Below are 26,887 nucleotides of genomic sequence, written 5' to 3'. Positions count from 1 at the left end.
TAAAGCATGGTCTCTTCATTGATGAATATTTAATTCAATATCTCTTTTAAATATAAGTTCAGTGTTTTATATTAAGATATCTTACCTAAGGCAACGTGTGTTTAGGGGCTGATTGCTCTTCAATCCACTTAGCAAGTACTCAATATCATCTGTGAACTCTTGATTTTCACCAAATTCCACTACATCATTGAAGTGCTTTACATGCTGAACAACAGTGTATAACTGGAAGAGACAAATATTTTGACCTAGGTAAGTTGCTCTTGGGATTGATTATGACACTAACAAGTACAGTTTAAAATCTATTCAGTTTTGAGTGCAAGGAAACATGAAGAAGTTAATGAAGGCCATTCAACTACTTAGATAAAAATATTATCTTTAATAGGAAAGCCAAATTTCATTTTGACACCGTTCCTTCAGTACTTAGGATTACCAATAAATCTTTATCTTAAAAATTTGTTAAGAATACTTACTTCTTTGTCTTCTTTCCTACATTTCAATGCAGTTACTATCTCTTGATAGGGCTGAGTAGGTATTGTCACAGTTTTTATCACTTTGGGAGGTGGTGCAGGAGCCTTAAAAACTCCATCATCTTTATGAATTGCCTCCTTTGAAGATAGCCTTACCTATTAATAAGAAAGTGCTAAAATGGGCAGATGTTTTGAGCATGTAAACATACACTAAATACATCAGGAAACAGTACAGGTGTGCAATTGTCAAACTCACATTTTGGGACTGTTTAGTCCTTGCCTTACACTACCAAGATGTACCTAAGCTGTGTGATAATGTACCTACTCTTAAAAAAAAAAAATAAGATGTCAGAAATTATATGCATTTTTAAATACAAAAAACAGTTCTAAGTAGTCAAGAAAGCTCCAGTGGATTTCTGAAACTAAAAAAAAAAGAACAAAGAAAAAAAAGTCCTTTACACTGGTTCCTTAAGCTTTAGGGTAAGTAAACCAACCAAGTTCACTGTTTAAAAATAATTATTTGTTGATATTTACAAGTATCTTACCCTCTTACACTGGAGCTTCCAGGACTGACTAAGGTGGTTGCTCTACTGAACCATCATTACGTACACTGGTCTGGGTACGAGCACAGGACTGAGCAATCACTGTCTGAACACAGCCTGAACTGAAAAACTCTGTGCCTACTGTTCTCATCTCTAACTACTGGAGGCTACCGCACTACTGTACTCAGGGTGTAGCTATCAGAAAACCGACCTCTCCAACCTGACACTCCAAACTGTATTTTGCCTGTACCTAGAAGACTACTAATACAAATTTTGTAGCACCATAAAAAAACTGCCACACAGAGAACTAAGAGAGGCATAGTGCAGGTCTCAAACTGGTAGAGTATGCTCTTGCAAATTCATGGTATTCTCCGTACACTGGCCTTATTCATATTTGTGTTGTTAATGTTTTAGGAACAACGTATTATAGCATGAAATACAGCAAAACCTATTCCGCACTTACAACAGGTAGTAGAGAACTCAATGTTAGGTCTAGAATAACTACCGACAAGTTTCCAGCCATCTCAGGCCAGTATTACAGGTTTCTCCTCAACCTACTCCTCTGTATTGGTTTGAGGCTACTATAAACTTAAGCGTCAGCTTATCTTCAGATTACTACTTTGGCACAAATTCAGACGCGAAGACAAACTACAGAAAACAAGGCATACAGGAAAACGACCTCCAAATGCCAAATTCTAAATGTACACGTGCCAATGCCAGTGGTCATTTACTCACCCTCAATCCCTAAGTAATACCATGTACTTCGTTTCCTTACACAGAAAAATGAGAATTTTTTTAAAGTGTGACTGAAAAAAATAGAATTAACATGCAGGCATAGAGGATGCATTAAATGTTACTCACTCCAGGGGATATTTTGAGAGAAAGCCTTCTTGTGCATTGTACATTGACAGTCAAAATTAAAATATAAGCCAAAACAACCTGTTAATATAACAGAGTATTCTTTACATGCTGCCTCTATCACTGTGCAGTACTTCAGTATTTGCTCATTTAGGGTCCAGTGGCAAAATGCTACTAAACCACCCTGAAAAGCTGGTTTAGAGCACATACTGGAGGACTCTGGTCTTATCAGTCTGTGAACACAGGAGATCCACTGAAGTATCTCATCCAAGTCTTGGTTAACGGCTTCCCCTTCAAAGCAAATTCCAAGGGAGCTTGGAGAGGCCATAAAGAAAGAGTACTTGGCATAAGCAGTTTGCATGCTATGGGTTTCTCACCCTAAATCTAAGACAAATTTATCCAGATCTTCAGGTAACAGATTTCTACAGAAATTAGAGAGGCAGGATCATCTGTGCAGGGATTACCGCTGAACATTTGGATCAAGGCTCATTTATCTTGTAACTCTTAAATCTTAATCATACACACGTAAATCAAGGTTAAAAAAGTGACTTAAGTAACTTCAGATGTACATCATAACATGAGGAGCAGATACAAATAAATTCCCCTAACTGGTTTGTTCAGCCAAACCTCTGCCATATTCCTGAATTAATATTTTGATGGTTCCAGTTACAAAGTGGAAGTCTGACAGAAGACAAAATGGCTTGTCCGAATATGAATGATCCAGACATTTTCCTAGCCTGAAGATGATATACTCAAAGTCTGTCTGAGAAGACTCAGACAAAATCTGCCTTTAAGTTAGCTATCAGAGTCCTTCACAAAAACCAGAATCAACACAAAGATTCAGTAAGCAACAAACGCTTCACTTCAAAGGCACATAATTTAAATTGAGAAAGGGGTTTAGGAGAAACCCAGGACTGAAATTTCTGCTCTCTCCTCACACACTACCGGTAATAGTTATTTTAAAATGAGTCATCTGCATTTTCCAGGCAGTGCAGTTAACATCAAAGGAAGGCTGTTCAGAATACTGTGAGGATGCAACCAAAACCAACCATAAAACAAAGAGGAGCTAGTATCAGAACAACACACACACACACGTGGAATTAAAAAAAAAAAAAAAAAAAACAAAACCAAACGCAAACAACAACAAAACCCCCTCAAAAAAACATCTGAAACTGGTGACAACAACAAAAGCTGAAGACTTATCACTGCAAAAATATCTACTTTCTGATCTTCTGTTTTCAGGCAAGTACTGCAAGCAAGGCACCAAATGAAATTAAGTTTACTGACAACGTACAATGCTCTTTTAGCATAATCAGTAACAACTTTTACACATATATAAGCCCAAGAGCATGGATTCTCAGGTTCTCAAGAGAGTTAAACAATTACCTTAAGCTTTGGAACAATCACTGATTTTTGAACAAACAAGTTACTTTAAGAACTGTTTTCACCTCTTGTCTGCTTTTTGTAGACATGCTTATATCTGGTATGTTCACATTAGCATTTCTGGTTGTATACAGAAAATTTTTGTTTCTTTCATAGTCTATAGACTCAAGTCAGAAATTCACAATACTTTACTCCATTAGAAAGGAAAAATAAATGAAATATCTCTTTTTAAGGTTTTCCTTTTTGACCTGCAACTTGCTGATTTCTGTGGCATTAGCAAGTTAATCCTAGGCGTTCCCACAGAAGACGAAATGGAGTCCATTGTTAGAAAGTTCTGCTTCAGCAGATTAGGGAGCATAACTTGATTGAAGTTTGTTTTTTTTTTTATGGGTATATTGAAATGATATGCAAGATCCCGTTCTAAAGTTATTTCCACTGACAATTTCTTTCCTGTCAAATACCAATGGCTCACATCACAAAGTGGATTTTATTCTGAATTACTGTGACATTACCAGGTATCAAGAACTTGTGTTTCAAAAAGTATCAGTAAATCTTAAAGGAGATTTACTAAACTTGAGTAAAAACAAACAGTCTACTTACTGGGACGCTGGGAGTTTTCAAAACTGGTGGTGCTGGCAGAGCCTCTGATTCTGGCTGGTTCCAGTGTCTAGCATTATATACAGCTTTTGTGGGAGACTAAAAGATAAAAATGAAAGTTATTTTTTAAGCAGATCTATCAGTAGTCACTATACACTTCAAAAATTACTGTAGCAATAATGTAGCCAAACAAGTAAAATGAGCAACACAAGTTCTCAATATTGTATATATCAGAAAACCTGAAAGACTTCAAAGCATCTGATGTTTTTAAAGACATACAGACCCATTCAAATGGCAAAAGACATGATGTGTATGTATTTCAAGAATTTTTCCAGTTTTTCTACTTTTATAATTTATTCAAACACAAAAGGCCTGCAACCTTCCTAAAGACAAAAACAAGACAGCTATGGGGGGAAAAAAACAGGTTAGCAAACACCATGTCAGTAGAAAATATGACTAGTTTAGAATCAAAATGTAGAATTGATATAGACTTTGATGCTTGGAGGAATAGAAAACACCTAACTGAATTTATTAATATGGATTAAAGGCATTTAAGAAGCCTTCTTCTTCTTCCTGCTCAAAAATGTGTCAAGGCAAATCAAAATGCATCAAAATTTACTGCCCTTGAATTTTTGGGAAATATAATATAATTCTTAGAGGAAGCAAAGACAGAACTATATTTCTAGCATCTGAGTTTACCAATCTAATTGTATAACAATATTCCAGACTAATATACCATTACAATTTTCACAGTTTCCCAACATGCCATATATTGTGTAAACTTTATAACTACATACTTCCTCACACGCACTTGTATAGCATTTTAAATGTGAAAAAAAGATTAAAAAAAAAAAAAAAAAGTTGGGCATTAAAAATAATTTTCTGTCAAAATATAATGTATCAACTATTTAAAACAGATACTGGCTCAAGTACAGCCCACAGAGGGACTATGTGTGGCAAACCTAGCAGTACCAGCTATGGACTGAATACCATTCTATGAAGTGTAACAAGGTTTTGGCATGTCAAAAGCTAGAAAGTAGATTTTGTAAGTCCAGAGTTCCTGTATTACTCTTAAAATTCTACTGTGCTGCTTCCTTCCATTCTTTGCAAGAAGAGAAAGCCCTGACTAACAAAACTTCAAAGAATATTAGCAGAATGAAAATCTCAGCTATGAGTTTTCAGAGCCCAGAAGACCTGTCAAGCACTATAGCGTTTTAGTTTCCAGGCAAGAGAAAAGCCTCTTTCCCTCCTACAGTAAGCTTTGATGTGGTCATAAGAAACTTAACTTAGTTGGATTTTTAATTTCTTTTTTTTTGAAGCAGAGCTCATGTACCATTCAGCAACAAGTATACAACGGTCACCGTCTTAACAGTTTTATCTCTTTTCCCAGGAAGCTCTTTTAAATGATACATTTTCAGGTGACAGATATACAAAGTCCTTCAGCAACCCCATGTAGCCACCATGGCCACACATAGAAATATCAAAGTAAGGTTTTTGATAATTTCAATTTTTAACTTACCCAAGTAACCGAAGCACTAACTTGTCCAATTTCCTGACAAGCTCACCAAGCTCAAAAAGTTAAACTGAGAAACCAGTTTTAAGTTCATGCTGCTAGAGTTATGACAGGACACCTCTGTCCACAAATAGGAAGATGGTGTCATATAGATCCTTATTTGCAAAGAGTTACCTGCTGACAAAACGCTTAAAAGGTTAACTCTCTTTCCTCCTGTGCATTTCTGAGTAGCAAATTCTTAGGCGGAATGTGACTCAGGGTTTGCCATGAACAAAGGAAGGACAACTTAGTAACAAAGATGTGTTTTTAATCCTGAAAGATACAATGTTTCACAAACACCTGTGATGGAAAAGAACCACTGAATATTTTCTAGACACTCACTTTTTTCTTGAATTACTCACAACTGTTCCACAAATTATCTCAGTGCATACTTAAGATTGGGAAGAGAGGGTGTAAGTTTCTGGGTGCCATATCCTGGTATACGAGATAATTCAAGGAAATAACGTGCTCTATCAAGTAACAAGCATGAAAGTACAGCACATATTTAGTATCACTTTCAGCTGATGCATAATTCTTCCTAACCTTGCAGGGAAGCTGAACTGCTACAATTCTGACAGCAGTGTACTGCATTACAGCTGCCAGAAGTCCTGTTAACATAGGACATTCTCTATTAATAGTCCGAATCTCAGTTATAGTCTCAAATAGTATTCTATCCCTGCTAAAAGGATACTCATATATTAATATCCCTGAATTTCCTGTCTGGGAGCTACATGCTTTTCGGGTCTCTGCAACAGCAGTGTCGAGCTCAGCGCACCCAGCGGGGAGATGCAACCCGCACAACAGGATCCTAGATTTATGCTATTCTCTTCGCCCGATGCAGAAACAACAGGGGCACAGACCAAGGCAGGCTCTGCTGCAGGACTCCCATTTTCATGAAGTTGCAGGGAAGAGCATGCCATACTCGCCGCCCTGGTACATAAAGCCTCTGCCTGTGCCCTGCCAGCGTGTTCCTTTTTCTTCGGGCCTTGTGCTCCGTGAGGAGCCAAACACGGCCCTCGTCAGGCGCAGGGGGAGCAGAGCCACGCTGGCGTGCAAGCTCCTCTTAGTCAACGAGGCAGCAGTTGGGACGGGCCCTTGCTGCCCATGCAACAGGAGCGTCTGCAGCCTCGGCTTTTCAAAATTTAGCACCTCTGTTGCATACAGAGGCATACAGCAAGGAAGGACAGATGACAGAGATCAAGTTCAGTGCTTCGATATGGAATGAGAACAAAGAATACAAACAGCTGTGCCAGCATCATCAAAAGGTCCACACAGCATTAGTGTGTTTTCTGCAGCAGAGAGCAACAGCTGATGCGTAGGAAAGAGTTCAACAGGGCAAACAGATAAAGACAATTCCCTCTAAATACTCAGGGCTCAGAGGCCTCCCGAGTCGAAGATGGCATCCTTTTTATTTACAGTCAAAAATGGGCTTTTCTTCCTTGGTTTTCCTTAATCCCTTACTAAATCAAAAGCTACGGCATCCCAAAGTGTTTTGTGACAAGGCACTTTACAGCTTGCTGAGGCACTACCAATGCAATACAGAAGAAAGCTGTATTTTATGTAAGAAAATCAAGTAATGCCTCCAATAAATGCCTACTCTGAGAAACGAGGACGTCTCCCTTTAGCAGCTCTCTTGTAACAGAATCTAAACTGTAACTGAAAATGGTCACTATTTGGAACATTAAATACCTATGGAAGGTAATGTCTTCCACTTTTAGATCAAAGTAATTTCGCCTGTGATTCCATGCCTTCCCAGTAGTATTTCATTAGACAGTAGACACTGCTCCCCAGCATCCCAGTCCTCTGGTCCAGTAGCCTATCTCACACTGACTGCACACAGCTCAACCATCAAACGCGCCTGCAAAAATCCGACACCGCTTTCCAAAGAAATATGTTCTAACACATTATGCAGAGACTTTGGAGCCTCTCTTACAACTCAAGGGACATGGACATGGCAAACGCATCCCTCCTTTACAACCACTTCTTAAAGCAACCTTCACATTTTCCCTTGCAACACAAAACGAAGATGAATTTCCAAAACAATTTGCAAAGAAACTGCACCAATACTGATCAATCAGTAGGCACCGTGTAGACTTGCTTTAGATTACTGTGTGACATAACTGAAGCCAGGAAAAGTATCAAAGATCAAATGAATGCTAGTGAATAAAGACTTTTCAGAAGGGCTTGATTACAAAAGCAAAGGGGTTGGTTTGGTTGGTTTTGGTGGGGGTTTTTTTGGTTTTGTTTTGGTTTTTTTTTAAGGCAACTCAAATGCTTGTGATAACAAGCTTCCCTGAAGAAGCAACACTGATATTTAAGCAGCAGTAATTTAAGAAACTGATTTTCTCTTAAAGACAAGACAACCTTGCAATTATTCAAATAATGCAGACTTTTCTTTGAGAATTCCTCCTCTCAAGATTAACTTAGAATAGATGCAACTGGAAGTACATCACTCCTTTGAATTCTGTGTTCTTAAGGCAAATAAGTTCCGTAATATTAATCAGCTGCAAGAGCTTCTGCTGAATAGCAGAAGAGTTTCCTTCTTTCATATGTATTAAACTGACATCTGTTTACATGCAGATAGATGTCTGAAAGAGTGCAAATGTTCCAGTGAGGGTATAAAGCGTACTGTACTGTGGGACTCTGCATGTGGTTCTGGGGGGTGAACTGAGATGCAAAACCAGAACTAATGCCAGGGATTTTACAAAATGCACAGGGCTGTCAGTTTTATAAGATCATCTCCAAATGGCATAAACTATGGGTCACGCTTAACCTCCCATCCCTGAAAGCCTCAAAGCTGAAATTTTCCAAGAGTTGGCACTCTGCACACCCTGATGCAGCACTGCCTGCCATTCACAGATATAAGAATAGCAGAAAATAAGAGCCAGGGACATGAGTCATGCTGAAAATACTAGCAAAACAAGAAAGGCAGCAGCTATTTACAGGCAAGAACACTTTCCAAGGTAGAAGACAATGGCAAAAGAAAACCCCAAAACATTTTTAACAGATATCCTGATAAATGCATTATTTATATCTGAAGGGCATTCAGTAAGACTGTATGCCAGATAGTCATCAAAACTACAAGTAAGTTCAAAAAAACCTGCAATAAACCCAAATGCATGACTATTTACCACTCAGTATTCATAATCATTAAGAGTACTACTCTGTCCTGCATGTCTCACTTTGAATAGGAAAAAGAGATAACTAGTATGTAATGCAGCACAGAACTATTCATAACGGACTCTTTCTTTTGAAAAGGGAAAGGAATGAACATCCATTCAGAGCAAAGAAAAAGAAATTACTCTTCAAAACAGGAAGATGGAGTATCAGTTCAGCGCAGGCTGAGCCATGTGTATATGACACAAAAGAAGTTAATTTGGACTCCAGATAAGATAGCAGTTTCCAACAGCCGTTAAAAACCAGAAGCAAACCAGGACTAAGTCATTTGTTCAGTGTTCAAAATGTGAACCGAATATCCATTATTTGGATCACAGTAGCAGATTAGTGCCAATAAATTACCTCTGGGTGCCATGGACCACTTAATCGTGCGCTGCTATACCATTTAATGCAGTACACAGAAAACATTATACATGCACATAGCTAGACAGCTACAAGTTGTCAGTCAGACAAGGTTGAAGAGTATCAATAGAAGACAACACAATGAGCAAGGGGGGGAAAAAAATGTCACTGAAGATTTTCTTGCATCAGACTTCTGAATAACTGCAAATTTTGTCTTCCTCAAAGCTCAAAAGGAGGCCTACAGGGCAGACCAAGATGACAGGTCAAACATCCAAGTGAAGCATGAAAATTTAACTTGAAGAAACAGGACAGTTTGGTAAGTGTGAGATTCATTCTTTAACAGAAATACCTAATGGTGTTCTCTACGCTGCTTACACTGAGTGTATTCAAAACTGGTCAGCTCAGAAGCAGAAACCATATGGTCTGGCCTGAAACCTATGTTAAGTCTAATTAAGAGGGACAGGGTACAATAGTTTAGACATATCACCAGAATACTGGAAGCATATCACTTCGATCAAGAGAAGAGAAAAATCTGCATTTGCCTGCAAGTAACTGTACTGGCACAAATAGCTCCTTGTAAAAACTGTTAGGCAAAATTCCTGCCTTCTTTGCTGCTACGTAAAGGCAGACACACACACACACACACACACCCCTCCTCCTCCTCCCCCCCCCCCCCCCGGCTAATCCTAATCTACTCAAAGTGTATCAATCTACTAACAGGAAAGCCTTATAAAATTGCAACAGCAATGAAATTCCAGAGGTTATATGGTTGGGGTACACATGCGTGCGTGTAAACCCACATAAGCATTTCCATTTGGATCAGTAAAACATTTTTTCCAATAAATCTCCCAGATGTCCTCAGTTACAACACTGTGGTTTGCATCACTGAGTCTCCAAGTACACTTACCTGATTCCCTTCCGATGAAGCCAAACTTGAAGATGCTCTTCCAGAGAGCACCTACCTCACACCAGCTGTTACTGGGCATTCCCTAAAGCAGACCAGAATAAAGCTAATTCAAAGTAAAAACTTCTAGATGTGGATAACGGGGGCACTGGGCCCTCAACACCAACTGCTTCACTCTCAAGACATGCTCGTGTTGCATTGCACTACTATCTATGTACATAAAGTCACAGACCGAGCTGAGCGAACCAACCACACTCATACAGTACATGGGAGCTCCAAAGACAATTTTGCATATTCATCTGCATATAAATTAAGCTCCCACTGGCAAATGAAACTGGTATATTTTAATCTCTTCGAGCGTTTTTCCGATTTTAGAACTTTCTACAGGACTAAGGCCTTGTGCAATGTAACATTTATCCTACGCAGTTATCCCACGTTGCCTAATTACTAAAACACTGAGATAATTACTGGGAACTACACAACTAATGGGAGGGGGGAAACATGAAGATGCAAGAGAGAATCTGGTTTCAAAAAGATGCAAGAGAGAATCTGGTTTCAAAAATGTTTAATGCATCTTTCCTTCTTGCCTAAGAGTTAATACCAGCAGGAGCTGGAAGTACAAAACACACAGTTTCCACTGTGACATTAAACATTCTCCATTCAACTTGATTTCTCTACTTCCTGAAAAGCGTAAGTACACACAAGGGGAGAAGGATTTCCACGCTTATTTTTCATTTGTCCCTCTTGCCTCTATGAGGACCTAGCCTGTTACCTTCACGTTGCACTTTGCATCCCTGCTTTTCTCAGAACAAAGCTATGTCCCTACTGATAACGTCTTTCTTGACACTGCATAGGAGAAAAAATGCACTTCCAATAATGTTGTTAGCACAGTTCTACCCAACAGTTACATATGGAGGACAGACGAAGCAGGTTTGCCAGGTGGAAGGATCTCAGCTCAGCATCTACCAGGACACACCCTTCTCCACCACAGTTTAATATGAAGGAGTGGGAAGAAAATAATTTTGATCAGCATCAAACAATTATCTTGAAGTTAAACAGACCAACTCTTGGCATTTGGTTTCACTCTGCGATGGCTTCAAGGTGTTATGCCCCAACTCAATTCAGTAAAATTACAGTGGCTACTTCACTCTTCAAATTAGGTGACTAATCTAAAAACCTGCCAGTCCTGATTAGTATCCTGTTTACTAACTTAAAAATTAGGAATTGGGTTTGGTCTATTTACATTAATAATAGAAGGGAAAAAAAAAATTGCTAAATGGTAAGCACTAGGAAGCCAGTATTAAATAAATATGCTTACTGAACAATCTGGTTTTGCAAAGGTTAAGTGTAATAATTGTATCAATCTGAAGCTTTGGTTTTCAACAAATCAACTATTTAAGCAACAGATTTACCTTTTATCATCTTTTATCTTTTTTTTTAAATCCATTTTTATTCCAGCAATATAAAAGTTGCTTAAAATATACACGCTGTTTATAATTGGTTAGCACTCAGAACAGCTCATCTCTTGTGCATCATTCCAACAAATAGTTTTTGGACAAAAAACCCACAAAAAACACTTCAGTTCAGGACTGGGTAGACCATCTGCCAGAAGCACCAACCAGTAAATGAAAGGAATGTACTGCAGAAGCAGCAACATGCTGTCACAGGTTGTCAGATCTGACCACCACTGTTTGTCAAACTGCTGATGAAACAGACTGCTGGCTTAGTGCTGAACTGATACAGGCCAGAGATTTCACAGAATATTCTGATTGTCAAAATTCAGCTCGACTCCTCAACAGAGTCAAAATAGCAAATGTCAACTAATAATCTTTCCTATTAAAAAAAAAAAAAAGGCAATGTTGACATCCTAAATTAGGATGCAAATAGCAGCTCAATGTGTGTAGTATCAGGAGTTTAATATCACTGAAAAAAATGCTTTGTTATAACTGTTCATCCTTTTGGTAGGACACGCTTTTCCTAAAGGTTATACAAGATGAAGACGAGAAGTTCTTTTTGAAATTAGTTCTGACCAGTCTACCCTACCATTAAACATATGGAAAGGGCTATGACTGATATAGCAAAACTTCAGAATTATGCTTCCACTGCTGCTTTTCCAAGACTATTTGCTTAAAATAAGCTATGGAAAAATAATTAACGAAAACCACCTGAGGTTGTGCACTTAAGACAGATTACTCCTCACATACATTAAATCTTAAAAAAAAAACCAAAACCCAAATCAACAAAAAAACCCCCAAACCCCCACAACTTTAAAAATTTAATTTAGGGAAATGCAGATTCACGATTCATTTGCAGGCAAGCAAAAATAAATGTTACTTGCAGGATGTCTTTGATAAACATCTACTGTAAAGTATAATACAGGCTAAGTGGAAAACTACAGATGACAGCGCAGCCTAGTTTCTTTCCCCTCCCACGCACACGTCATTGTCATATTAGCCATGAGATTACTCAGTCAAACCAAGAGCCATGCATGGTTTCATACTACTTCAATTTCAAAACACTTTCAAAGATCAGGTACAAGTATTTCATCTTGGACTTCAAGTAAACTTAGACACAGCATTTGTTTCAAGCTGATATTTATAGCTTCTTCCAGTCAGCATGAAGCACCGGAGGAAAAAGCTCACTTCAACCTGTAAAAGATCTCATAGGTTATACCCTTAAACTTGCATTACAGCAAATCCTATTAGGAAAAACAGGATCACACATAAGCTTTATTTTCAAGGACTGACAGATTCTCACAGTGCTTAAAATTTATAACAGGAATATGGCAATTCAATGAAAACAATCTACTCATGGAAAAAAAAACCCTGCCTACAGTACAAGAAAGGTGCAATTAAATAACGAACTAGATGCAAATCAAACTGAAGTCACACAGAAGGAAAAAAACTTTTTTTTTTTTTTTTTCTGGTTCAACACTTGGTAACTTGAAATTAGTGCTCTTCACACAGTAGCGATTTAACACATCCTTCCAACGGATCTGTCCGAACAAACACCACGCTTTGAGATCTTCCACACATTTCTGTACCTTGTTGGGCCCAAAACACAGCAGTTATTCATAAAACTTGAATAAAACATGAAAAGCAATAAATAGTTACAGGGTTATGACGGGATCAAGTTTTTATCTTGGATACAGAGTTCAGAAGCAGTCTGTTGGCTAAGCCATGTCTGAATTCAGCCATGATTTCATTCATGTATTCAACACCACTGTCATGACTAACTATTAATGTCATTTGATCCAAGTAATGCATGTAATCCTGCTAACAGCGGCTGTGTTTAGTGAGCATTTCTCAGTTGCAATGTTGACTTAACCAGGTTAAGACGACTTAGTTTCTCTTCTGTTCCCTCAACTGAGTGAATACAATTGTTTACAGTCTCCCAGTGAACCAGACTGAGATTTATATTAAATGTTTCCTTTTTAGTGGGTTATTTTTTAAACACAGATGGATTCCTCACTTTAGTTGAATACACAACCTTGGGAAACTGAAAGAGCAAGAGAATAGGAGAGAGCAGGTGGACCAAAAGGAGAGCAAAGACAGCTTCACCAAATACTTCTGTCAGTATTTTCTCTTTTTCAGGCAAAACCAATCCTTACAGTATGTTAGGTTTTGTTGGGTTTGGGGTTTGTTTTGTTCTGGTTTTGTTGTTGTTTTTTAATGCATAATACAAGAAGATCTCAGTTTTTCCTGAGACATACATTCCACCCTAGTAGAATAACTTCCAAGCAATGCCGCTAATAAAAACAAGGAAAGAGCTTTGCACGGGAAACTCTGTGGTCCAGTACTTGAGTGAGTGGCCCAAAGGAAATGCTAGGATAATCAAGTTAGTGGCAAAGAGGTTTTTTCCATAGCTTTTCCTGTATAACCCAATGTGTGCACAACAAGAGGAAAAAAAAAAGCACACGGATGTAACATTCACTGTGTATGCGTGGGGAAATGCATACAGAGCCGCAAAACAGACAGGTTTTCTAGAGGTAAGACCTCAACAAGCGAGTTTAGAGAAATTTCTCCAAGCATAGCAAGACGAGAATAAGAAAAAAATATTTAAGCGAGTTTAAATTTGTTTATAAGCACTCAATTCTCATTGCAAAAGTGAGTAGTTAAGGGACATACACAAATTTTAATTGAAGTCAAAAGTCATTAAGCAATGGACTAGCATTCAGGTTAGTTTTTAGTTTGAACAATAGTCCATGAATCACCCATGTAGACAGTCCATGTGGTGAGTACTTTCTTCCTCATGTTACCAATCATAAAAAGTGTATGTTTCGCCCTCTCCAGAAAATGTCAGTCTTGATATAGGACTGATCTAATACCTTGAAATTTCATGCTACTTCGAGAACACACAATACGGATACTGCTTCTGGGTATGTCTACTTGAAAGAGTCAGTGCTTTTTTCTGTTATACCTCCTTTGTCCCTCTTCATTCGACAGAGTAAGTCTTCCCATATGTCTTAGCAGCACTGAAGAGTACTAACAGAAGGATTATAGTCTTCCCCCTCTCCCTGGCCCCTCAAGCTGAAAGGCTCCCATACCTTTTAATTATGATTTGCAACTCTATTTACATTCTCACCTTGAAATATTCAAAGCTAATCAGTATTCACCTTGTCTAGGTTGGCTACCTATGGCCACAGGCAGAACTAGGATCAGCATAGAGTTGCAGGTCACTTTTTATCATACATTTTGAGTATAAGAGCAGAGGGCCATCCCAAAAAATCTGCAGTTCAGACGATTTGGTGGTCCTTAATGACACGCTGGACAACAGAAATGCTGAACTGGCAGTATAGCTCTGGCACAAAATACCAGGCACAGTCATCAACTTCTAGGACTGATCAATCAAAAGATTAAGTCTGGAGATAGAAATGTAAGATAAAGAGAAGTAGTCTAAGTTTTTTTTTCCAGGTTCCTATTTAGAGACACACATAGTTTGCGTAAGACCACTGGGACCTGTTCTGGAGTATTCCTACAAAAACTGATTCTCCTCATTTGCTGACTCCAGCCCAAATCTCTGGTGGGAGGGGCCAGAGCAAGAAGCCTCAGGAAAAAATTTTTATGGTCCCTATTTTCAAGCCTTTAGTCTGAGTAGATTTGGACCATAGCAACAAAAAACATTCTTGTGCATCTTACTGTTTTTTTGCCTGATAATTGACAATTAGTTTCATCTGTAGAAGGGGAACTAAGCTCAAAGGGCCCAGCAGGTGGGCATAACACAGGCCCACAGAGTTCCCTAACTTACATGCTAGAGCACGAGTTACTGAACCAGATGAATTAAAATCGTAAACAGCTGCAAACAAACTTTTGCAGATGTTATTCGTGCATGCTTCACACCCATAATTTGCAAGTCAAGTAATGCCAATATTTATGTACTGTAAGTACATAATTATGTTGCTACGGAACATAATATTGCCCCTGTAACTCAGGCTCAGGATAAAGAGATTTAATTCACTTAAAAGCAGAATTCTGGTTGAGACTTTACATACCTATCATAACGTACACGCTACTGCAACGTTTACGCTCATGATTATGCGTGTGAATAGTCAGTGATTTCAGTGAGACTCCTTAGGTTAAAAGCAGTTTTTAGAAACTGTTATTCCCTAAGTCAATAATGTCTGTAATCTTTTATTACACATATGCTCAAAGTTTCAAGGACTGGACTTCAACATTAGAGTACAACGGTCAGGTTTCAAAAGCACGAACATGGGCGCGAGTCCTGCGGACTATGAACTGGAAAAAAATATTTCGGCTTTCTGGATCTACTGAAGTTTAACAATACCACCTGTTGCTTCCTGAGTAGCAGAGCTGTTTACTTTTCAGCTCAGTGCGATGCAAAGTGCCATACCTCTAACGTTACCACCTAGCAGAAAATAATTAGTACTATATCTGCTAGCTTCTACAAGAAAAAAAATGGTGATGAGACAGTGAAGAAGTTCTAGAGATTTTTTTTTTTTTAGATCATTTAGTTATAGTCAGGTTAATACTTCTAGTTCTTTTTTTTCATTCCCAAAATGAAAATTCCCTTAAGATGCAACTGAGATTAAGAGTCTATATCTATAGTTTAGGAAGATAATTATAGCACCTCTAATTACCATCAGAACAAGCTTTACAAGCTTTTTTAGTAACTCCATGTAACAGCCGTGCGATTAGAGAACATTAAAGTTTAAAATCTGAATCGCAATTACAGCAATTTCAACTTCTAGGTCCATTATATCACTACAGGGTCAAAAAGGCTGTTAGGCTGTTTAATTCACACCTTTCCTACTTGAATTAAGTTTATTCCCAACTGAGAATTTTCTGGTGTAGAAACCATTTTCTTTCATATAGTATGATATTGTTGTAGTTTTTTTTCCACATAATTTCATGATATATATACTTAAAATTAATTAAAACAGTTTTCATACAAACCTTCAAATATTTGAAGTATATAAATTAAACCAGAAACACATTAAATGCTATTATAGAATAGCATTTGAAGCATATAAATATTTAAACATTAAAAAATATTCCATATTTACCAGAACACCCATGGCTGTTTAATGCTGCTAAAAAAGGTGCAGTTAAATTTACATTCCCTGTACTTCTGTTTCTCAGTCTACTGTAACATGTTCACTGATAGGAAGCCAATTTAAGAAAAAAAAGATTATTTAATCAGCAGAAGCTGAGGAACTCTCATCTTCAAGAAATACTATTTCAGTTCTGAGAAGAACCTCCTCACTTATCGACAGCATGACTTCAAACTCTAGAGGCAAGAGTTAGCAGCTAAGAGCTCCCCATTCTGTCCGAAGTCACGAAGGAACAAGAAGTGATCCTTCTTTTCAGAAGGGCATTACAACTGACAGTACTTATTGGTCACATGCCCTACCAAATGAAAATACTCCCTTGCATGTTTTGAGAAATAAATTTGTCCTCCTTCCTCCACCCACAAATCCACATTTTTAAATGGAAAATGATTATATATCAACACAGCTGGGAAGATAATAAATCTTCTGGTTCTGGAAGACCAAAAAAAAAAAAACCAAACCCTTAAAAAATTACTTCATGTGAAACTATCATATAAGACATGTAATTTGCTACCTTTATGAGAAATTTTAGGGTGTGATTTAATTATCAGAATTCTTTAGGAAAAATTACAACAAAAATAATTTAAAAAAAAAAAAAATCTTACAACTGTTAGACTGCCAAACACATATAAAAGAAAGTTTCTATTGTAACATGCAACTGCCAAATCTTGCAAAACTTAGGGAACTCAAAGGGAGAGGAGAAATACAAGGGCATTTCCCTCTCCAATTCCCTCTTTCTCTTATTACACCAGTTCTGGATTGCAACGATGGTGAGACAGCTACTCTCTTCACCAGACAACACGAACGTGTTATGCAAAGAGCATATGAAAAGGCCTTAAGCATTAGAAATGGGTATCCTGGACAATAAAGTCAGAAAAACTTCATTTAATGGAGATTACATGGATCCCACTATTGCAAGCTTCCATAGCTTTCATAATAGCTAAACACAATTTTTGCTGTATGCACATTTTTAAAAGCCTCAAAATACTGAGTAACCTATAACAACAGGTAAGATAAACCACACCTAGCATCAACAAAATGAATAAGCTCCATTCACAGTATGAAAGGGCAAATTCATACTGAATACTACATAGTTTGGGTATACGGGGGTGGGATCGGGGGTTACTTTTCTTTCTTTAACTAAAAGAACATCTCACTTTGCCACATGCTATAAAGGCACTTGTCCTTATAAAGACTATACCAATGCCAAATTTGAAGCTTTCAGAAAGTTTCAATACTATAATATGATAGATATTTCTTGGGAGAGCAAAGAAAGGGAAAAAAAAAAACAAACCACCCATATAATTTAATGGTGCTTTGCTTTAACAATCATCTAGAAGGGAATGCATCTAGGTTGCGCGTTACCATTGTGCAACCCCAGACTTGCATCCGCGAAGTGAAATTCCCAGTAATCGATACAAAAATTTGGCACTGGAAGGTTTTACTTTTCCAGATATAATCTTAAAAGCCAAAAAATTATCTCAAGTATATAAACTGGTACAAAAGCCCTGTTACATATATAGGAAGAAACATCAATACTGAAGAGTTAATTGAAATAAGAACTTTGTCTTGGTCTCGGTATTATTACTCACCCGCTTTGGCCCACTAAAAATCTTCCTGGTGTTTTCCTTAGATTTATCACCTTGTTTATTTGTGGATTTCTTATTGCCTTCAGGCACACCAGATGCATCCTCTGAAAACTCCAGAAGATCTGTAAAAGGCAAATATAGACATAAAGCAGCCATACTGAAAGCTTGAACTGCTAGAGCATTTCTTGCATCTGACATTTCCACATGTATAGCTTCTGAAATTATATAATAAACAAACAATCTTCATCAGAAAAATCAGCTTTAAAGACAAACACAGTTCTAGAAGGAGCTCAGGTTTACTGACCGGACTGTCATAATACATAGAAGATACATTACAAGGTACATGGTCACAATTATTATAGCACCTCTTACCCATTGTGTAAGCTTCAAGTTATTATTGTCCATTTTATACTCCTGTGAATCCCAGGTTACCTTTTATATGTGCTTACCTAGGGCTTACTGCTACAATTTTGACCAGCAGATGAATTAAACAGTAGATGGGGTTCTTCAAAAGTGTGAGATTAAGAAATTTAGAAGACGACGACTTCCCACTACAATTACAGGACCAAAGAATTGATCCTACTTCATTTCTCATGAAGGCAGCATGTTTATATTTGCTTATTCTGCTATAAACAGTATTAAAAAAACATGGTCATCAGCTCAGAAGGGAGTCAGCTAGAAAGAACTGCTGAAATGGCCTTTCGATGTATTTAACAGTTGCCTTACCAGTAGTTCTAGTACTCAGTTTTGGACTGTAAATCTGCAATTCACTGATCTAATTAAATTCTTCTCCTATTTTTTTCTCTTTAAACTTGTGTTGTATTTGAAGCATCATCCCTTGGAGACCAGCTTACGTTCTTTTACTTGGCACAAACCGGAAGTTACCGTATATTTCAAGATGGAAATAAAGACAGGCACAGAGAAGCACTGTTTCATCTGATAAACCATTTAGAAAACCAGTCTATTCCAGAGAAGCTGCCTCTATTTGAAAACTGCACTGCAAAAATACAAGCAGGTTGGATTGGTTACTCTAATCCCAAGTGCACTCACATCCAGTAAAACAGGACAAGCCAAGCACCTAGGTAAGGAGGCAATCAAAAGCAAATCAAGCAAGCAAATTTCTATCGGCACTCGCCAACGACACAAAACTTATCTAGTCTGGGGGATATAAGTATTCTTAAAGTAAGGCTCAGAAGTTTCTTGAATTGCGGTACATTTCAACAGGCTTGGGAGCACCAGGGCAGGCAGGCTACCCACTGCAAGGCACCTACCGGAACCAGCCTCTTGCATCCCAGCCTGCTGGTTTTCAGTTTAGTTGTATTATGTCAGCACAACAGCTTAAGAACACAACAAGAACAATCCCTCTGAAAATAACTGACTTTAAAAGATGTTCTGTTAAAATTAGTCTAGCAGAAGAAAAATATTACCGACCAATTCTCATTAACTTAACTAAAGCAAAACTACTTCCAAATCTGTACAAAAGCCAACCTAGTCCTTTACTGGAACTTACCAATTAAAGGAGTCAAATCAAATGGCTTTGATACAAAGCCTTACAAATCCTGAAATACTTTTGAAGCAGCCAGGCCCTGAATGCAATTCCCAGAGAAAGTCAAACTAACAGAACTAGAGCCTCCTATTGCAGATTAAAAGCTAAAAAGTAACTCACTTGACTACAGCAATTACAAACATGCAAGTCAGTCTAGAAATGCAAGATGTGTTTTCACTCACCAAATCAGGACTACAACTTATGCCTTGCACTAAGACTTGGAGCTGGTATTGTGGTTAATAGTGCTCTATAGCAACTAAGCCACGATTTTAAAATCATCCAAGTTTCTTTGTTTGAATTCTACTCCTATGTGATCCTGAACTATGCCATTTAAATTAGGTAATTTTAAATTCAAAGAAACTTCTTGATAAAATGTTTCAACTCCTACTTAGAATAGGATAATTTTTGCATTTTTTTTATTTTGCTAGCATATTAAACACTTTCATGATTAGTTTTGTAAGATTATCTGGAATGCTTTTATTTGAGCTCTTTAAGGCCTTCCAGGTATCCTAAAAGCACTCTCGGCATACATATCTTACCAGATTTTCAAATCTAAACTAAATAGGGTATGGGGGGAGAAGTCTTTTGTTAACGTTAACTGAGCCAGGCAAAGACACGAGTAGTTTGGTAAGCAGTCCATTGGCTCGCTCTCGTATGGATGTTTTTTCCCCACCTCACAGAAAAGATGAGCATATCGACCTTTTCCTCGATATGGGAGCACCTAAGGCCTTTTCTCTTCTATCCAAACATTTTCAAGGCTTTTATAACCTTTGAGATAATTTGCCTGTCTCGGCTAAAATTGGAAAGATGTTCAAAGACCAACTAGAAGGCAACACCACAGTAAATTTCCTGGGGAAAAACAATCCAGTTTTGTTTTAGTGCCTGGGGGTAATTCTGCAGAAGATTTTGAAGTCCAAACAGGACTCTGCCTTTGAGGACTTTGATGTACTCTTAGCTGGCTAAAAATATTTACCCAATTAAGGTGATTCAGTTTTGGAAGAGATGCAAAGGAAGAAAAAAAAAAAAAATAGGGCAAGTTTGTTCACCAGAAATGAACTCAGTGCTAGATGCTGATATACAAAAGTTATTTTATTATCCAAAAAGATTATAGGAATCTCATCTTGATCACTGAAAGGAAAATGAATGCATGACACGAAGGTTAAGTTGTATGTCAGAACTGATTTACAAAGCAAAAGGCTAAGCTGCGATACTTACACTACAATAACAGGATAACTGCTACTATAATTTAAATAAAGAATACTGTAGTTCATCATTACTATACCGCTTATGAGATATATAGTGTAGGAGGTGGTGAACCAAATAAAAATAAGCATGTTAGAGAGGACAGATCTTCATACCTTCCTTTAGCAGAAGCCTTCAGGGCAACTGCTCTATCCTGTTTATGTCAATCTACATAGAGATCGGGAAATGTTTAATTTTAGTCAGCATTTTTTCTTTTTTCTTTATGCCTGTCACTTTCTGTAATAATTTTATTGTCATTGGCCAAAATGAAATGTAGTAAAACAAACATTAACATAGTCCTAGGTGTCCCAGTTGAACAGGTAGGACATAAAGCATTCTGAGACTACAAGTTCAGAAGTTTAATATATTAGAAATCTTAGTGGCCACTCAAACCACTGACAACCACGGCAGGATCTTTAGAAAAAGACAGAAACAAATTGATAGCATAGTTATTTCCAGAAGTATAACACCATCCCAAAGATACAGGTTTGCTTTTCAAAACTGAAGCTTAAAGTTATTTTTGTTTCAGCCTTGCTCTTCTTTGTCATTAGTTCAGATTTCTCTTGGATACAACTCCCCATGGGTTAATATAGTCAAGTAATTAAGTCATTTTCCTCTGGTATTAAAAGCTTCTATTTACTAGAGTCATCCTGTATTCTGGCTAGTGAAATGATACAGGTACTGTTTCGGATCTAGTGAAGTCTCACCAGTACCTTTAGCCCCTGGCATTCTGGCAGACTACAGCTGGGAGTCTCACGAGTGAAGGGGGCTTTTGCTTCAATGGGCTGCTACACCAACTGATATGAGAGAATTTTAGATTGCAAAGGCAAAAAAATGGCAACTTTAACTAGAACTCAAAGCTTCACCAAAAATCTCAACACTTAGAAAGTTATGAAGTACCTTCATGAAAAAGAAGAGTCTGAACAGCATCTAGGAATTTAAAAGCCGGAGCATCTCGTGGTTTGGGGTTTTTTTAGGTTTTTATTTGTTTGGCTTTTGTTTGGGTTTTTTGGTCTTTTTTAACTATTTCAGCAGGCAAGCCTATCATACAAGTGAACAACAGAAAAGACACTTCAGCGAAAGACAGTCTAACTAAAATTGAATTTATCTACTTTGCATTTTTTCCTGCACTAACAATATTACCCACCTGGTTTTTAGTGCTTCCTCGAATTTCATTTGCAGAAACATTTAAATATGTATTATTAAACTTACTTTCTCTCAACGGTGAACTACTAGACTGGAAGCAACAGTCCATTTCCAGTTCAGTTAGAAAACCTTTCCATGATGTTTTATACTAAGATTCTAAAATACGTTTCATAAAAATAGGCCTAAATTATGGTAAGTAACCAAATCAGTGTTATGGCAAAAATTTTGTAAGACTGTAACAGAAAGCATCAAATCTCTTGAAAAACTGACAATGCCATATAACATTCTTTACACACAGAACATCAAATTCAGTTTTAGGAATTTTTGGGGCTGGAATTCAGAGAGGCAATCTGGCATCTTACCTGTCAACCTGGAATGGGAACACCAGATTTTTACCCATGGATTTATTCATTAGCGCAAAAAAACCCAGCACACACAGAACTCGGGTAGCATTAGCACCTCTCAGTACTTTTTGTAACTTCAGGAAAAAGTTTTATTGTGCAAGATGTTGTGAAAGCTTTTTCCAAGGCTTGGGTTCAAAACTGGCATTTTCCATGGATGCAGAAGTCACTTTTTTCCAGTATGTAAAGACGATACCTTACAGAAATGTCGCATGTTTTACCGCAACTTCAGGCTTAGATCCAGAAGTCCTTGATAAATTCTCAAGACTCAGCATCACTATATTTAAGGACCTTAATATGGCTGTTCTGAGCAATCATGATGCTCAAAATTTTCAAAGCTCAGAGAAGGCAGCATGAAATATATCAGTCCTACAAATTTTAGGGCAACATCAGACTCCCTATTTTTATAATCTGTATTACAGGATTGAACTAGGGAACATGCTGCAACTTCGGGAAATAACTTCATATTACCCTTTCAATTTTCAGAAGAAAAAAATGCAAGTCAAATCTCACCTGGCTACAGCAGCACAAAACAGGTATCAAATGAGCAAAGGAGATACAAAATAAAGGGGAAGCATCTCTCAGCGGCAGCACTGAGAGGTAGCACTTACCTGAGAAGCGGAGAAGTGTATTAAAAAACTAACAAAACACAAATTTACATCTACCTGTGCCATGGGAATCTCTTAGGAAAATATTTCAGAGAAATAATGTGTGATATCTCTGAGTATAATGGCCTCCTTGGTGAATGTAGTGCTGAATGCAAACTGCAGATATTTTGAGACTCCAGAGGACAGCAGCTGAAAGGATGATTTGATGGGTCAGCATCTCAGCTGCATTAACTGTATAAGCGATTTTTTCCCTCGGAATAAATGGCTGAACAAAGACTCCTCAGAGAAAGGGACTTGGATGGAGTATTTCATAAGCGGCCCTGTAAGTTAAACCCATTTTCCAAAGAGGCTGGAATACAAGCGTCTCATCATAATTAAATTTTATGAAAACAAATCAAAGTTTTTTTGTTTGAAAACACAATCTTCTCATATAACATCAGTATCACTTTGGCCCTTTTAGAATTTTAAAAAAAGCAAACTAGCAGTTACATTTACCTTTGACTAAAAGGCTTACAGACAATTCTGTTTTTAGAGACTGCTATAATTAGAACAGAGAAATGAACATTTTTTCCTACAAAATTTTATTCCTGGATTATATTAGCAGAAGCTATTTGTAGGAAAAAACAGCTTCTCCAACATTTGCAAGGCTAGACTTGGGTCCTCCCCTCTCCCCATCACAATGAAATACATCTTGCCAAAGTCTTAAAAATGTAACAACTTCAGTGAATGGATAAAAACTTCTCATGCTTCATGCTCTGAAATGGAGGACCAAAAAGTTCCCTAGAATAGCAGCAGTGTTTTGGAATACTTATTCCAACGTGCATGATTCTTTGGCACTAGACTTTTTCAAAAAGAAAAAGCTAAAAGAAACCTTTCAAAGTTATTCCTTTTCTTCACCAACACACCTCAACCTTGATCAAAGTCATTATGCGGGACCCAACCAACCACCAAGCAAATCTAATTTTTCAAAGGCACTCAAACACCAGAACTTGCTCAGCAAATTCTGTTCTAAGTTTTACTTATCTGTGTGTGTGTGTGTGTGTGTACACATACGTACATTCACACACATGCACCACCTATGCAGAAGATGGAGATATCTGAAAACTGGAAGCAAAAGCAGATATACATCAATATGCAGAGGAACACGCAAAGCCAGTCATCTGACTAGCACTCCATGGGTCCCCACAGCCTCTCCCTCAAGCCATGCATCCTCAGATAAGATGGAAATTGAGAAAAGTCCAAACTGTTTACAAACGCATTCAAAAGCGCAAAAAGGAAAAAGATATTTCACATCTTTAAGAGCTACTTAAATTTCTGTACTCAGCTCCGTAATTCTGGGTTGATGTAGAGCTTCTGTGGGAAGATATCTGCCTTCCAGGCATAGGTACTGTATGCTCAACACACCAAAAAGGTAAGGATCTTCCGTTCAGAAAGAAAAAACTCCACCTCTGGCAAGAGATCAAGGGTTATAAAGCACACTTCGAGACAGCTATGAAACACCAGACAGGACCACAGCAGAAATAAGCAAATTTAACTTTTAGATTCCCAAATCAGTAGTAATGTTCAAACTCCTAGGTATATTGCAAAAAGAACAAAATATAAAGGTCAACTAAATTTAAATGTTAAGTATGTATTCCAGAAGAGTGCCTCTTACCTGCATTAGTACTGAGCTGGCTATCCTGGGAACAGTTTTCATTGCCGTCAGAGGTTGACTGTAGCGAAGAAGATGGCGCAGTTCTACTTCGTTTTTTGTTAGCTTTCCTTTCTGCTACCTGCCACTCTTCATCTTCATCCTCACTTTCACTCAAGTCATCAAACCCAAAGTACTTGATTTTGTAATTGGAACTCCCAGAACTTCTAGAGGCGCCTTCATCTCCCCCTCCCTCATCTTGATCATCAAACCCAAAAAACTCTAATTTGACATCCTTTTTGGATTTAGTATTGCTTGGTCGAAACCTGGTTGTAGTTTTTGTAGTAGCAATGTCTGCTTTTTTTCTTAAGCGTCCAGCTTCTCCCAAGTCAGTAGGGGCTGCTGTGGTAAATTCATCAATTCGTTCCATGGTATCCTGTATAGTAACATTACAAACTGACAAGCAAGATGGATGTAGAACAGTGTAGTCTCTAGTCCGTCCAACCGTCCCTCTAAAACTGGTCCCACTACTTAAAGAAACTTTTCTTGCTGGGTTCAGACCATCATTATTTGACTCGTTGTTTGCTTTGGATAAAGACTGACTAGTGCCGTCCATTAGCTTGTCAAAATTTGTTGCCCCCTGTGGTTTTGCTTTGTTGGATCGACAATATGTCCTACAGTTGCTTGGCCTAGGAATAGTTTGCACAAGTTCTTCACTAATGGCTTCCTTTGGATTTTCAGTATCTTCTTTATCACACTCCTCATCCTTGCTCTTCATCTCTGAGAGATGTTCGTTGTCAAAATCTAATATATACTCTCCAGTTCTGGTGTCTTCAGTTTCATCCTCCCATTCATACAAGTGAGTTCTTAATGGCCCCTTCGTCTGAGATGTTTCTGATGGAGAGTCTGCTGTTTTTCCAATGTGGGAGTCCCAAGAATCAGGCAAGTCCTTGGCTTCAATGTTGTATCCAGAAGTGTCTGTAGTTTCAGCATTGGCTTTGTTACTGTTTTCAGCATTCTCATAGATGAAATGACTGTTCTTCTCATTATCTTCATTCAAATTCTGTATTTGATCTACAAGAAAAAGACCAAGCTATTACCACAAAGCATTATTAAAAAAAATAATCACCCTTGCGGGCAACTTTGAAAAGTCACAACATAACAGCAAATAGTCAGTGTTCAATGACAAAAAGCATTAAAGAGGTCCTTATCCTTATTTGGACTTCCAAAAGAAATACAGAAAATGCAATTCTCATCACAATTTTAAATGAATCACTTCTGAAATGCAGGTTTTTAAAATGAACTTCTACAGATCCGAAGAAGAGCTGCTGCCAAAAGTTAGTCTTGCACTTCTCCAGCCCATAGCCACACTCACATCTTATGCTGTCAAAGCAAACAAATTGCACTGTAAGAAATCAGTTTTTGCAAGATTTGTTTCCAGCTGACCAGCATCCACACAATAGTAATGCCAGGAAAGAGTGTGCTAGGTCTCCCACCTGTTGTCCTCTAAACTGGTAGGGAAACCATTCCCTTTAGTTTCCCTGAACACCAACAAAAGCTCCGTGGATTTGGTACCAGAGTTTCATGAAGATTGCATCTGCATCTACCATACTCCGTTGTTGCACCTCACACACGCACAAACATACCCAGAAATACAAGTGCGTTATTTCCTGGAAACAAGACGAGCAGAAATTTCTTTGAAATCTCTGAGACAGTATAATCAAACACAGGAACCAAGGTGTCTACCATTACTATCAACACTCACTGTAATGGCTGTCTGGGCCAGGAGAAGCAAGCTAAGAAGTCTGACTGGAATGCAGAAGACCCTGATACATAGAAGAGTAGCACATGATGAGATAAACTGGAGAAACAGAAGCAACCAGGACACGGACAAGTAGGAAAAAAAAAATGCTAGAAGAGAACATGCTTAGAAGACACAGGTGCAGAACGCTACAGTAATAAAAGAGGCTCCACTGGCAGAATGCAGCCTCTAAGGTTCAAATTTGTTAGGTAGCAAATGCTTCCTAAACTCATCGGTAAAATGAAAGCTTTAGCATCCTTTAGCACCAGTCCTGACTGCATTAAACTTCATCAGCTACCATTTACCCAAGTGGCACAGAAATTTCATAGCACTGACCAAAAGGTGTCAACCTTCCTGATGAGGAAAGTGAGCATTGGTACTGTTCCAGGGACTTTTGTCCATTTGTTTTCAAATTAAAACAGCATCATCTAAATGCCATCCTTGCACATATGGTTTCTAAAAGAACTTTTAAGGTGCAAGCAGAGAATTCCAGTAAAAGAAATGACTACCAAGTCAAGTTTTGCAGGAAATTGG

General features: G+C 37.9%; 1 protein-coding gene across 4 annotated transcripts in view; it reads right to left on the bottom strand.

The window, feature by feature from the left end:
• WAPL (WAPL cohesin release factor) overlaps positions 1-26,887 on the bottom strand; it is a 73,454-nt gene that overhangs the window by 25,118 nt on the left and 21,449 nt on the right. For 3 of the 4 annotated variants that reach the window (XM_082309645.1, XM_082309647.1, XM_082309644.1), the window contains exons 3-7: positions 24,577-25,626; positions 17,983-18,101; positions 3,851-3,946; positions 471-623; positions 86-222 (exon numbers count right to left, since the gene is read on the bottom strand). In XM_082309645.1, the coding sequence (XP_082165771.1) occupies positions 86-222; positions 471-623; positions 3,851-3,946; positions 17,983-18,101; positions 24,577-25,626 (1,555 nt within the window). The remainder of the gene's footprint in view (positions 1-85; positions 223-470; positions 624-3,850; positions 3,947-17,982; positions 18,102-24,576; positions 25,627-26,887) is intronic. The other variant, XM_082309646.1, reaches the window with a different exon arrangement.

This window comes from Platalea leucorodia (genome assembly GCF_965183815.1).
Source record: "Platalea leucorodia genome assembly, chromosome: 4".
NCBI lineage: Eukaryota > Metazoa > Chordata > Aves > Pelecaniformes > Threskiornithidae > Platalea > Platalea leucorodia.
Note: the sequence above shows the minus strand (reverse complement) of the source record. Positions and strands in the feature narration are given on the sequence as shown.